General features: G+C 41.9%; 1 protein-coding gene across 1 annotated transcript in view; it reads left to right on the top strand.

Moving 5' to 3' along the window:
• Nucleotides 1–12,892, top strand: part of cpne4b (copine IVb) — a 28,159-nt gene extending 15,267 nt beyond the window's left edge. The window contains exons 7-15 of the mRNA XM_088010200.1: nt 387–488; nt 690–776; nt 4,030–4,089; nt 4,211–4,344; nt 5,981–6,035; nt 6,283–6,334; nt 6,920–7,053; nt 7,489–7,725; nt 11,530–12,892. Coding sequence (XP_087866326.1) covers nt 387–488; nt 690–776; nt 4,030–4,089; nt 4,211–4,344; nt 5,981–6,035; nt 6,283–6,334; nt 6,920–7,053; nt 7,489–7,725; nt 11,530–11,661 — 993 coding nt within the window. The 3' untranslated portion in view covers nt 11,662–12,892. The remainder of the gene's footprint in view (nt 1–386; nt 489–689; nt 777–4,029; nt 4,090–4,210; nt 4,345–5,980; nt 6,036–6,282; nt 6,335–6,919; nt 7,054–7,488; nt 7,726–11,529) is intronic.
• The last annotated feature ends 1,543 nt before the right edge of the window (nt 12,893–14,435 follow it).

Here is a 14,435-nt window from a genome sequence, read left to right as displayed (position 1 = left end):
ATATAAAAGTCTTTTGTCATGTTTTGAAATGATCAGATTGCTTCTTCGTGAGGTGTTGAAGCTTTGTCCTTTGACCCCGTTTTGATTGTCGTCGTTTATATTGCCAAATGGCTCCTCCGAGAGAGAGAGGAAAAAAAAAAACTATTACGTCTAAACCCTGACACTCATAAAGCCGTCTCTAAAGCCTCTCAGCATCGTCAGATTAATATTTCACTGCTCCACGGCCCCCCCACCAACTCCACCCCATCAATCATTCAGCATGGCATTTCTTTGCAGACGTGTGGTGTGCATGTGTGGATGCTCAGGTAGCAGTTCTTCTTACCATGTGTTCCTCTGTGTGTGTGTGTGTGTGTGTGTGCGTGCGTGTGTGTTTGTTTCTGCGCTAGTGCACGGTTTGGGACTGGGACTCCAACGGCAAACATGACTTTATTGGAGAGTTTCAGACCACGTATAAGGAGATGATGAGGGCAGAGCAGGAGGGCAAGCAGGTAAGAAAATGGACGCTCAAAATCAAAGCTGTGACTCGTATGTGCTCTGCATGTAATTGGGCGCGCGGCTGCCTCTGCGCTCCCTCCGCGCCGCATTTAAATAATTTCCCGTGCAACAATATCCAGAAAGTGCCTTAAAATTACCCTCGAGTGCAAAGCACCCACCGCCGCCGCTGCCACCTTCTTCTTGTCTTTTCTCAGATTCAGTGGGAATGCATCAACCCCAAATATCAGATGAAGAAGAAGAATTACAGAAACTCTGGAACCGTCATACTCAACCACTGCAAGGTAACTTACACAGCATAATCCTGATCGGCATCTTCTGACGTTTGTGCGCTTCTTTTGAAACAAACGATGAGGGCGACGACTGCTTTGGTGATTAGTTGTTGTACCTTTAAAATGTCCTGTAATTCAGAGCTTAACATAATGGCAAGATTGCAACCCTGTTTAACAAAAGTATACTTTCTTCACAATTTCTCACTTAAACTTAATATAATAAGATATTTTGCAGGGGGTTGGTGTAATGTGACAGACCTACACAAAGCAGCGTACAACTATGAAGTGAAAGCAAACTGATTTGTGGTTTTGATTTTCTTTTTTTATTAAAAAAAAAAAAATCTGGAAAGCATGGCCTTCCGTTTTGACGTAACCCCTTTTTCTCTGGTACCCATAGTTAAAATCCACTGCCTTGTGTATAATTAGTAAGTTGGTTAATTTAATCTCAGTATGAAAACTGTCATTTGCGACGGCCTCCCGAGGTTTGCTTGAGAATAAACAGAATCACAAAGATCAGGAACACGGCGGACAAGTGAGGGAATTAATTTACATAGAAGTTAAAAGCAGGGTTAAGTTATAAAATTATCTAATAGGAATTGAACATCTCACAGAGCTTTGTTTCTTCCCTCATGCACAAATAGAGAGTGTGGCACAGTTGGACATCTTCTGAACTCAGGCTGGGCAAGGAGAGCATCCATCAGAGAAGCAGCCAAGAGGCATGTGGCAGCTCTGGACAAGCTGTACAGATCGATGGCTCGCAGAGGAGAATCTCGGTTTAAACTACCCACAGTATCCACAAACTTGATGTTATGGATACGTTGCTTTTTTTTTTTTTTTTTTTTTTTTTTTTTGTGGTAGAAAAGTCACATTAAGCGACACCCTGAGCAAATCCACCCAACTGTGGAACATGGAGCGTCGTGCAATAGGGACACTTTCCCAGACAAGCTGTCCACTCTGACTGAGCTGGAGCTAATTTGCGGAGAAGAACGGGCAAAAAAACTCTCTAGATGCTAAAACTGGTTGAGGCACACCAAAAGAGTTGAAATAAAAAGTGATTCAACAGAGCAGACTGAGGGAAGTTGAATACAAACACTACACTTTTTAAAGTTTTGTTGTTTTTTTTTTTTATATAATTTTGAAAACCATGAATACTTTTCCTTCTACTTCACTGTTGGAGACTATTTTGTGTTGGTCTTGCACACAAAATCCCGATAAAACACACCGAAACGCGTGTTTGTAGCGTGACAAACTGTGGGAATGTTCAACAGGTGCTTTTATACACACATTTACTTGAGGCGTCCCTGTTTTCTGGCACATTTTACTGGCTAATTGTATGCTGCTTTGAGAAGACCGTGTCCTTTCTGCAACACGTGCTAAAAAGAGCTTTAGATGCATATGAATGCATCAGTGTCGGTAGCGGGCTGCCCAGATTAGGCGAACAAGCAGATTTTCTTGCATTTTTGGCTCATATAGAGAGGATGACCAGAGCCAAGCACGCTCCGGAACGCTGAGATAATCTACATGACACTCAAAGGGACCCAAGTTGGATTTATCTTTTTCTCTCTTTATTCTTTTCTTCCAACCGTTAATCCAACCATTTTCTAAAATTGTGTGTAAAACCTTGTCATTGTGTAGTTTGAACAAAATATTTTTAAATATTATTGTCAGTGTTATAGAATATACTGTAAAGTGACTAGATGGAAAAAAAGGAGTGAATTTTGCTCCACTGTCATAAACCCAGCATGCTAGAGACTACATGTTAATATTACTTCCAATTCATGGACAATAATATTGACTTACTGGTTGTTTTCCATTTATCGCATCCTCATACTTCCCAGTAGACGTAACTAGAAAACATATTTCTTTGACCTTTCAATCCCCCACGACTGTTCTCCCCGCTTTCTGGGCTCATGAATTGCTCCATCCTGCCTGGGGTCCCATCTGGACTGCTTAGGCAGTGTGGGGCCTGAGGACATGTCAGCAGAGTGGAGATATCCAAATGTTCCCCCGGAGCGGCCCGCGAGAGTGCTCCAATCCAAATGTATCTTTGTGCTGGTGCCACAGAGCTACCAGAACGACCCAACTGTTGCTTTGGCTGGTGCAAGCGTATGAAAAAATATTTGGAAATTATCGTTGCACCTGTTTAGTGGTGTCATTTTTGTTTTTTTGTTTTTGTTGTCTAATAATGGTTTTGGGGGACAATTCAGTTTAGCTTTCAACACGTACAGAGATTCTTGCATGCGACACCGAGATGTGTCTATTCAAAACTTCTGCTGGCTGTCGGTGTGCAATGATTTGGATTCAACAAAAACAAGCGTTCTGCACATGATCGCTGGAAAATAAATCCACAAGGTATTTGGAGGTATATACAGGGCTTTTGGAGGACTTCAGGCCTTATTTATGTCACACAAGACTTAATTTATATGAGAAACAAACACAGACATAAATATGTTTCTCTTCTAATATCACTAATGTAAATATGGAGAGTTTGCTCTTTGGGAGCCTTTTGAGAGTTCATGACCGCCTGCAGACGTTACATTTGGTGATTCAGTAGGCTTTTGGAGGACTTAAGGTCTCATTTTTGTCACCCAGAACATAAATATTGATATGATATAACCATGTCAATATACTAGTTTTTTTTGTCAGTCACAAATCCAGCCTACCTCTAAGATTGTCTTAGTCCTCTCTCAACGCTCCAGCCATGAACAGTGATGGTTTCTATAACCCTGGAGATTTTGCAAAAAAACTATTTCTTATTACTGGTATTTTTCCCCTCTATTGAATAATTGTACCTAAATTAAAGATAGGACTTTTCAAAACTTTACAGGGTGGTTATGTTACTGCAATACAAGATATATATTTTTTTTTTTCAATGCTGTTTGCGATCTTTGCCAGCAGTGCCAGAGATCGTGGCCGGCGCCGTCAAATGAACCGATTCCCCTCTTCCAAAACGCTCCGTCTCATTCCAGTCAGCACGTGCTGAGTCTGATTCTTTGTCGGTTTTGATAAAACACAGTTCTTGTTGCTTACCCAGCTATTCGTGGTAATAAATGTAATGGCATTGGTGTACTTTTTTTCTTAATATGCGAGCATGTGTTCATTGTACTCTGCATATTTCATTGTCACGATTCATGCGGAAAGCCGGTTTGAGCCTGTCGGGGAGGCACTTCTCCCACCGAGGCAGCAACCACTATCTATCTGTCTTTTCATACCCCCATGAACAATTCATGACCACAGCCTTAATTAAAGTGATCTCTCCTGACAGATCATCAAAATGTACTCCTTCCTGGATTACATCATGGGAGGCTGCCAGATTCAGTTCACAGTAAGACATCCAGGACACAGTCATTGATATTTTGCACTTGTGCGCTCCATCGCTAGTTTGTGCTCACTCGTGCTTTGTGACTGTTTTTATTTTATTTATTTATTTTTTTATTCTGCCCCAGGTGGCCATAGACTTCACAGCATCCAATGGGGATCCAAGAAATAGCTGCTCTCTCCATTACATCCATCCCTACCAACCCAACGAGTACCTCAAAGCCCTGGTGGCTGTAGGGGAGATCTGTCAGGACTATGACAGGTGAAGTAACTTGCAGTTGTAGTGTTTTGCTTTTATATCTAAAATCCTTGACGCAGAGTTTTGTTTTTTTTTTACTTTGTGCTAAACAGTGTCTATGATTGGCCACTACTAAGAAACCCCTAAAAATGATGTGAAACTAAAAAGTAGATTAAACAAAGTAAAAAAAAAGTAGGATTTTTTTTTTGTTGGTATGCATGTGTATTCTATCAGTTTATAGAGCAACCTTTCATTGCAGTAAACAGCAGCCAGGGTTTGAGGAATGTTCCAGCAATCTTCAACAACCAAACACCGTCCGTTCTTGTATGCAATTTAACCCAAGTTCAGTTTCATTCAATTCAGTTTATTTATGTAGCCCCAATTCACAACAAATGTCACCTCAAGGCATTTTTACAAAAATATGCATTTCAATTCAACCACACTATCAAACAGTGCAGTATGCTCAGTTAATTACTTAAAGTAATTTAAAAAGTTTCTATTTAAGGAAACCCAGCGGATTGCATCAAGTCATTGTTGGACTTGATGTTGGATGGAGAATATCTGTAAACACCTATTTTAAAGGACTGCCACGGACTTTTAATTGAATTTGGATTCATGCGTTGTGTTAGATCTACTCTAACACAAAGCATGCTTTGATCTAAACCACTTCTTTGCAGCTGTGTGTTGAGGGTTTGTTGTCATGCTGGAAGGAAAACCTCTGCCCCACTCTCAAGCCTCCAACAGATTTTCTTTCAGTGTTGCCTCGTGTCTAGCTTCACCCATACTCCAATTAACTCTGACCAGCTTTTCCATCCCCGCTGTAAGAAAAAAAGAAAAGCATTTCCACACATTAGTGGTGGTTTTGGATGTGGCCCTTACGCATTCTTCTCCGGGGTGGCATTAGCAATTGTGTAATGAGAAAGTTTCTATTGCTTTGCCTCGTCAGTGGGGGGTTGCCACCCCCAAATGTGTAGTAGGCGTCCCCTTGCTGAACGCTGCTAAGAATAGCAAGATTAGCCAACATGCTTTGTGTGGGACTGCGATGCATTTTATCTCTTCCTAGAATTTCTCATAATTTCCTGTGTTTTGTCTAGTTGGGCTTCGGTGGGGCGGCAGAAGCTCCCTCAAAGTACCATTAAGAAGACGCATCACTGCTGGGGATGGTGGTTAGGGGGGCTATGTTTTCTGGCGCAGATGGCGCTTTAAATGTAGGGATAAATGTTCGCTTTCGATTTTTCCCTACGGCTCGTTGGACTTGATCGGTTTTGTTATTGCCGCCCAATAGCAATAACATAATAGAGCCAAGATTTGTAAAGTGCATGAATTTTAACTTCTTCACAAGTATATTACTTCTGGCCTGTCTACTGTCTTTCTTGGTTTTCCTAATGCTCTTTGTTTATTAAAGTTTTCTAAAAAAAGAAAAAAAAAAGCAAACATCTATTTTACCTCTGAAGGCAATGTAAGCTTATTTATTTAGATGTGCTGCTAAAACCAAATAGCACACTGAATTCTGTATATGTAACGTGCAAATGTAAATTAATTAAAAAATCGTATATTATTATTATTATAGTATTGTCTCTCTCTATCTCTCTCTCTCTCTCTCTCTCTCGCTCTTTCTCTCTTGGTTTCCAGTAATTTGTGTGTCGTTCCTTTGTTGCAGTGATAAAATGTTTCCTGCGTTTGGTTTCGGAGCTCTGATACCACCGGATTTCAAGGTAGGAAACCAGAGTTTTACGCTTGTACACTCGGCGAAGCAAGGGGAGTTCTGGATGGTTCAGATTACATTTTAAGCCTCCTTCGGAGGTGCCGCTTACTTTTGATCAGCATGAAAGCAGAAATTGTGCGTCAGACCTGTAAACTGGACTTGACACATTGTGCTGAGCGATCGGCTCGTCGCAGCTGTTGAAGACCCTCTCTCCCCTCTGTCTCCTCTCTCCTCTGTCCTCTCTTTCATGCCTGCAGGTTTCACATGACTTCGCTGTGAACTTTGATGAGGAAAATCCGGAATGTGCCGGTGATTTAACGCAACTCAAACACACATAACTTTGCTCACTTTTAGATGCACCAAAACAGACAGAAAGCACTATAGGCCTGTCTTTCTCACACACACACACACACACACACACACACACACACACACACACACACACACACGGCCATGCATGCACACATTAGCACACGCGCAGACCAATGCAGCTGGGAGGTTTGTCAGAATGCTGCAGGATGTATTTCAGGCTCCACGACACAGAGAGAAACAACACTAATCTGTATGTGTGAAATGGGCTTCCGTGCTCCTCTCCGCACATAGCTGCAGTCCCTGTTGCGAAGGTGTGTTTGTGTGTCGCGTCGTGTGTTTGTGCGTACCATGAGGGGAATGCTTTTCGAAAAATGCTCAGTCACCCTGTGGCGCAATTACACACACACACACACACACAGAGAGCCTGATTTATTCTAGCAGACACGTTTGCAAGTATGCGAACTTCAACTCTGCGAGGCCGTCGTGTGCGCAACTTACACACTGGTGGAAGGGTGGGGGGGGCGGTGGGGAGAAACAAATAAACAAAGCAGTGAGAACCCACATATACGTTCTGTGTTGCAGGGATCCAAGGTGTGGTGGAGGCCTACCAGAATTGCCTTCCTAAAATCCAGCTGTACGGGCCCACCAACATCGCCCCAATCATCCAGAAAGTGGCCTCCTCTGCCTCCGAGGAGATGCACACCAAAGAGGCCATGGTGAGAGAGTGAATGGAACAGATGAAATATGAAATATATTTTTATAGCTGTGACCTTTTACTATTGTAAGACAAGGAGAAATGGAAGAAAGGAAAAAGACAAAAAGCGACAGATCAGAAAGGATAAGACGAGGTAAATGTAATAAACTGAAGAAGGAGATGTGCGTGGTTGTGTGTGTGTGTGTGTGTGTGTGTGTGTGTGTGTGTGTGTGTGTGCGTTTGAAGAGGGCTGATTGATATTAATTTAATTCCAGTTATAAATTTTAGAGCATGACTTTTCTCTGCATTAATGCCATCTGCTTCCCTCCGTCTCTCCGGTGGATTAGAATGGCTTTTATTTAAATCAGTCGCTGACAGGAAGTCGCTCTCGAAACATCAGCTTCGTTCCTCCCTTTTTTTTTTTCTTCTTTTTTTTTTTTTAACCTCGTCACACCAGGAATACTTCATCCTGCTAATCTTGACCGACGGAGTCATCACAGACATGGCGGACACGCGGGAGGCCATCGTGCACGCCTCCCACCTCCCCATGTCGGTCATCATCGTCGGCGTGGGCAACGCCGACTTCACGGACATGCAGATCCTAGACGGCGACGACGGGATCCTGCGCTCCCCCAAGGGCGAGCCCGTCCTCCGGGACATCGTTCAGTTTGTCCCCTTCAAGGATTTCAAACACGTAGGTGGACATCACCAATACATGCAGTCGCACTCCTACCAAACGCTGCCACTTTATCAAGCAACTGTAAGGTTTGACTCACAGAAGTCCCACTAATATGTTATTATGTTACTGAAGGAATAACGTTTGTCTTATTGCCTACGCCTCTGAAAATATTTGATAATTTGGCGGATTTGACTACATCCTTCACTAACTTTTTTTTCCCCCTCCTTAAATTTCCTTTTTCCCTCTTATTTTTCAAATCGGAGGCACTGCTTGAAACTAACCCCTAATAGGCAAACTATCAGACTGACATTTCACTCTGCACCTGTGGCCATTAGGACAGCGCTGCTTCTCTATGGGGTAAAAAAAGAAAAAAAAAATTCCCAGTGTTCAGACCTGAGCAGACCAGCTTTTCGGAAAGCTTCCCGCACGTCCTGATGGCACAACCAGCCCCCTGGTCACAAACCACTTTTATTTGTCAAGCAGAGAAGTTCCTAAAGACTTTTATAAAGATAGATTGTTTTTCTTCTCCAGTTAGGAGAGGCGAATTAGTCAAGAAGGATAAAGATCAGACGAGAGAGGTCGGGCAGGTTATTTATTTCTCCTTGAAGCCGTTGCTGGCAGAAAGTTTGTGGAGAAACAATTTAGATTTGGAACTTTTGTAAGGAGAAAATTAAATACCCAAACTTTATATATATATATATATATATATATATATATATATATATATATATATATATATATATATATATATATATATATTTGTGAGACTCAGCTTTTGAAGTTAGGACATTTGTTGCGCTTACACTTAAAATGACAGGGATTTCTCCACCCCCCCAATATGGGTGTAATATGCTTGCCAGTCTCGTCAAAGCACATCAGGTCTCCTCTCCCTTGAGTGTTTGTGTGTTCGTGTTCATTTGTGTTTACGTCTTTCCCTCTCCACCGGCGTTAATTTCGCTTGGCTCTGACCAGATGGATTTGGCGGGGTCCGTTATGGTGAGTTTGGCCTGTGACAAGCTGGGAAATTAAGCAATTATATCCCATCGCATCAGCAAGTTAAGGAGAGGGAACATGTACCGAGTGTTTGAGGAGGGAGAATTGGCCAGGGAGGAGTGAGGCGATGAATATTGTGGAGGGAGATGAGGTAGGGAGACAGCTCGCTAGAGATGGCATTCGAGGGGGTCAGCTGGAGACCAGAGCTAAAGACAAAAGAGAGCGAGGGAGTGTGTGACAGAGGTGGAGAGGTGATTTTCTGCTCCGTCGTCTCTTTTCAGAAGGGATTAGGAGGACGGAGCTGCCGGGTGACAGGCGGAGTGGGGGATAACAGGTAAGCAGGAGCGGAGGAACGAGAGAGGAGGGGGGAGGCTAGAAATGAGAGGAGGGGAACGGAGGGAGAAGAGGGTGAGGAAGCCCGGGTGAAGGCTCTTTGATGATGCATTGTCTCGTGGAATTATGTGAGATGGAGTGCAGCGGCCTCTCTGACTTTGAGGATTCAGAAGTCATGTGAATCTGTCTGCTTGATTCCTGGTGTTCCTGAAAGCACTGAAAAATGGGACGGTGACTGAAGTTCTTCGGTGTTTTCAGCATATCTTTACACATTTATTAGCTAAACATGAACAAAATGTTTTTGTATTTTCAACCGTAATTGATTTCTTTAAACAGCACCTGCATACAAAAAAAAAAAAAAAAAAAAACAGAACAGGCTTCTCTTGTAGTGTTTTAACTTGCCCTTGATTTTTACTTTTATTACATTCTGAAGGTCTTAACAGGTTTCAACTAAAGTTTCTGTTCAGTCCTGGTGCCTCACCATTAGAGCATATTGTGCAGTGCATACTTACAAATAAGAGAATGTGACAGAACGAGGACAAAGAGAATGTCCGAGGAAAAATAAAAATATCTAGAGCAGGTGAGCTACATAAGAAAATCCCACGTTTAAAAAAAAAAATGAAGAAATTCATGCAAAGAACACATTTCTTTGATAGCCACTTTACATCAATCTTATCTATGCCATGTTTCTTAGACATATAAATGTGAATTAAAATAAATCAGAGAAAAACACCTGAAGGTGTTTCTCACAGGTGAAGTCTCACTTCCTGATTTTTAAGCATGATCTTTCTGCAACTAGGCATAATGTGTTCACCAACCAGAAAAAAAAAGTCAGGCTTTTGAGCATCCGACCAGCCAGCCATCAAGTCAGGGTTGGTCAAGATTAAAGTAATCCAGTCCTAGTTACCAGCTGCTGATTTAGACTTGCTAGGTCTCACCACAGACATCAGATTTTTACACTGTGTGCACCAGCAGTATCAGTGACCTCCCATTCAAATGGTGGCAATAAATACAAAGCAGACAAAAAAAAATTGCAAATCAGATCAGGCGGAGAAGAAGAAGAAAAACAACACTTATGCTTGTACTTCCTGATTTCCCGACTGGGACACTTTGTCACTATGGGACAATAAAGGAAAACTCTGCAGTGATACGGCAATGAGAAACCAATTTCTGTTCAGTTCTTCCCTTTCTTCTCACTAGACAAATGACAAATTGCACTTTATTGCTCCGTACGAGGCTGCGTTGAAAACTATGTGCACACACTGAGAGTTGTATAAATATGGGCCTGTTTCTGACAGCGACAGCTAAACCTGCACACGTCTCACTCAGTCAGAGGTTGTATTTGGTGACGAGTCCATTGTGTCCCTTAAACACAAACTTTCAGCTAAGTAGCTCCCACATCTCAATAAATCATGATGCATAAAATAATAAAGTTGCATTGCTGAGATTATGATGATGATGATAATGTCGCACTGGATTTGTTTAATTCTACATTGTTACATGCCAGTGGAAAATAAAAAAAACCCTGACATTCTCAAGGTCAAACAAAGTAGCAGCTTACTGTCAAAATGACCTTCTTGGAGAAGAGGCCTATTGTCAGCCCAGTTAACTTAAAGATCAATATACGTTGAGCAAACAAGAACAAACATCATCTCGGTACTGTGCATTATTAATTCCATGCAAAAGCAGAGTCTGCGGCTTAGTTTTTGTGCGATCGTTTACTTTCATGTTGTGTGAAGACAGCGCTTTTATGCAGAAGGGTGACAGGAGCTCAAAGAATATGATGCAATTCCTCTTTTTTTTTTTTCTTCTGGGCCATTTTCCCAACACACACACACCCACACACACGCACACAAACACACGCACGCACACACACACACACACACACACACACACACACACACACACACACACACACACACAAACACACGCACACACACACACACACACACACACAAACACACACACACATGTTTGTTTTGCTATCTTTGTGGGGACTTTCCATTGACTTCCATTCATTTCTACAGCCTAAACCTTACCTTTACCCTTTTCCTAACCCTAACCATCATATACCTAACCCTAACCCTAACCAAAACTCAATTCATACCTTAGCCCTAAATCTGACCCCTGACCCAAAAACAGGTTTTCCCCAGGCTCCGGTCCCCACGAGGAGCAATTGGTCCCCACAACGTAGTATATGTCAGGAAAATCGTCCCCACAAGGTATTACAAACAAATGCACACACACACGTGCTGTGCACAAAAATCAAGTGACACCAGAGAACAAAAAAAACCAAAACAAAACAAAAAAAAAAACGGAAAGCAAGAATATTTTAGAGGCTGTCAGACAATCTTGTCGGATCGCTTCAGTCTCGGTGGTCTACACACAGTATAGCTGACATTCTTCCCCTCAAGATCTTAGAGTGGATAGTGATGTGTGTGTGTGTGTGAGTATGTTTCTAACACATCTCGTCTTTGTCTCCGTTTTCTTCAGGCCTCTCCAGCTGCTTTGGCTAAGAGTGTTTTGGCCGAAGTTCCCAACCAAGTGGTGGATTACTACAACGCGAAGGGGATCAAACCTAAGTGTATATCGGACTACGAGTCCTCAAGAACCTTTAGCCCCTGACGATGTACAACATGCACATGTGTATATGTAACACTTTCATATACATATATAAGTTACAGGGGTGTAACAAAACATCCATTTAATGAAACAAGACCACGCAAAGCAATGCAAAAACAACGGGTTCTCAAAAGGGAAGCATGATCCTTTTTTAGCAGTAGCTTGGGGGAGTCTAGGAATTTTTTTTTTTTGCTTTAACAATCTGCCTTCCATGAGTCAGTAAGTAATTAATTTAAAATAATTCAGTCCGGCTATGACCAGTCCATATAATGAGGTTATTATGCTTATCAAATGACCGCTGGAAATAGGCAGCAGCCTCTCCACAACCCAGCAATGATAAGTGGGGTCCAGACAAAGCAGGGATGGATGCTTATTCATTTTTGGTAGGGGGCAGAAAGGGGGAGGGGATTATAATTTCACTAAAGCAATAAACAAACTTGTTCCTTTTTGTGCTTTTATAATGAAATAATAGTATAATTAATCCAAATTGAATACTTAAAGTATTTTAGCTTTTAAGCTGGAGATACTAAACTGAGGTCTGTAATTCCTAAAAACTTTGAATAGTCCTCAAACTGCTGATCATGCGGTTTCTTACTTTGCTGTGCATGTTGCCGTGCTGGATCGCATGCGGGTCTAAAAGGTGAGGGAATTAAGCTAATTAATTTGTCTCGCTATGCTTCCGAAGTGTGTTGCTTTTGATCCGCGTCCGTTTTGAATAGAGCGTGTATACTGGGATCAAGAGTGTGGAATTCACATTGTCCATCTGTGATAACAAGTTCTCTGTTACTTTTGAAATCACATCATTGTATAGTTGAAGTATCCTTCAGCTGATCCGAATGAATTTTATGGTGCAGAATAAATGCCCTTAGGTGGCCAGAAAAAAAAAAAAGCCAAATAAATCAGATAGTAGTGTTGCATGAGATTTATTAGTATTATTCTTGGGATTTTGCGCTGGTTGTGTGGTTAGAATGTCTCCTGGATGCCTCCATGGGGAAATGTTCCACGTTCCGGGTCCGTTTTACCGGGTGGTGACCCAGAGGACGACCCAGGACATGCTGGAGGTTCTTTGTTTTCTCGGCTGTCTTGGAAAGCCTTGGGATTCCCACCAGGAAGTTAGCCCAAGTGGCTTTGGAGAGGGAAGTCTGGACCTCTCTGCTTTACCCTGCCCTTGGATTAAGCAGAAGATGATGGATGGATGGGTTATTGCAGCAATAAATGTGTAGCAGTGAAGTGCTGCATATGTGGCACACATGGCATGTGACTCCTGCAGCACCCATGCTGCTGAGTTTTTTTTTGACATCTCTAGAAAAGTCTGCGCCTGCCTGGTTTACCTGGAAATCAAATTACGTATTCTACGGAGTAACATGTAAGAGGAAGCATTATTTACCTTAGGCAGTGCATCTTCGGGTGCCATTGAAATTCAGGGCAGTTAAGCAGTAGTGTGACCGGGGTGCTAACTTTAGCTCTATAATGAACCTGTGAAACAAACCCCAACTTTGCCATCAGTTCTGGCACACAGTTAGCCTAAGATGCTCACGATGCTTCAGGAAATTGTTCAGATCTCATGTCTCACTGTTCCTGTGTTCTTTTGAGTACCTGAACGCTTTGTGATAAATAATTTAAAAAGCTACAGACGCTTCTTCGTTGGTTTTGTAACCAGTGTTGTCGGCAAGCCCGACAAACGGTCTCCGTGATTGTTCACCGCATCAGTTCATCTCAAAAACGACTTACTTTCCTACTTTAAAGTTGCAGTCTCAAACATAAATAGCAGCTCTTGGTCAACGTACAGGGCCCATGACAATAGCTCGGTTTTGCTTGACAAGACAAAAGTCACAAAATGATACAAACTGGATAGCGCTTTCCATCCCTGGCTTCACTTCAGTCTGAATTATGTCATGTTTCGGTTTTGCTGGGGTCCCAGATGCAGAGACTAGGACAGACGGAGCTTAGTAAATAAAGGATTTTGATAACACAACTCAGGAGACAAGAACAGACTGCCAGCAGCAGGCTGAAGACAGTAGAGGCTCTGACAATGGAGCAAATTAAACCAAGGAGTATTTGTGGCACAGGGGTGAAACCACTCAATTCAAGAACTACAAATATAAACATACGTAAATGACTAAAAACACTCTTGCATCAACCATAATTACTAAGCTAAAGTCAAAGTCTGACTGATTGTGAAAGTAAAGTGTTTTAATCCTGTGGGATTTCATAACCAGATCTTGTTACACCCCTGATAAGTTATATAAAATACATCCAAATATTGTACAATATATACATGTCTAAAAGCACAAGGAGACATAAGCAAATACATATACACATCAATACAACATACAGTAGTCTAGCTGAGAGAATTAGCTTGTTATGGTAAAGCAATTTGAACTACTCCATTGATGACTATTGCATGTTTGGCCACAATGGGATCACTTGGGAAATTATTGCTATATACTGTATATTGAAAATGTATTTGTAGAAATATTAACAGTCTTCGGAACCGGCATGCATAGTCTGACCATATCCCACTGAAAGAAATGACACTTCTACCTTATTTAGATAACTAGCAAGTACACAATGCTAAAAGTTCCCCAATATTTAAGGGGAAAAAGCCTGAACATGAGCCTGCAAACTCCCTCCCCTCCCCCCAAATGCTTAGAATTAGCATTGCAAATGTTATTTGTGGGACTGGTGGCATTCGATTTAGTGTACTGCATGAATGCATGCATAATTCAGCTCCCACTAATATCCAATCTCGAGTAGCCGCTTGCTAGTTATGAAAT

The sequence above is a fragment of the Poecilia mexicana genome, unplaced genomic scaffold (genome assembly GCF_051168715.1).
Source record: "Poecilia mexicana isolate PSO_F unplaced genomic scaffold, ASM5116871v1 scaffold_11, whole genome shotgun sequence".
In the NCBI taxonomy this organism is placed as follows: domain Eukaryota; kingdom Metazoa; phylum Chordata; class Actinopteri; order Cyprinodontiformes; family Poeciliidae; genus Poecilia; species Poecilia mexicana.
Note: the sequence above shows the minus strand (reverse complement) of the source record. Positions and strands in the feature narration are given on the sequence as shown.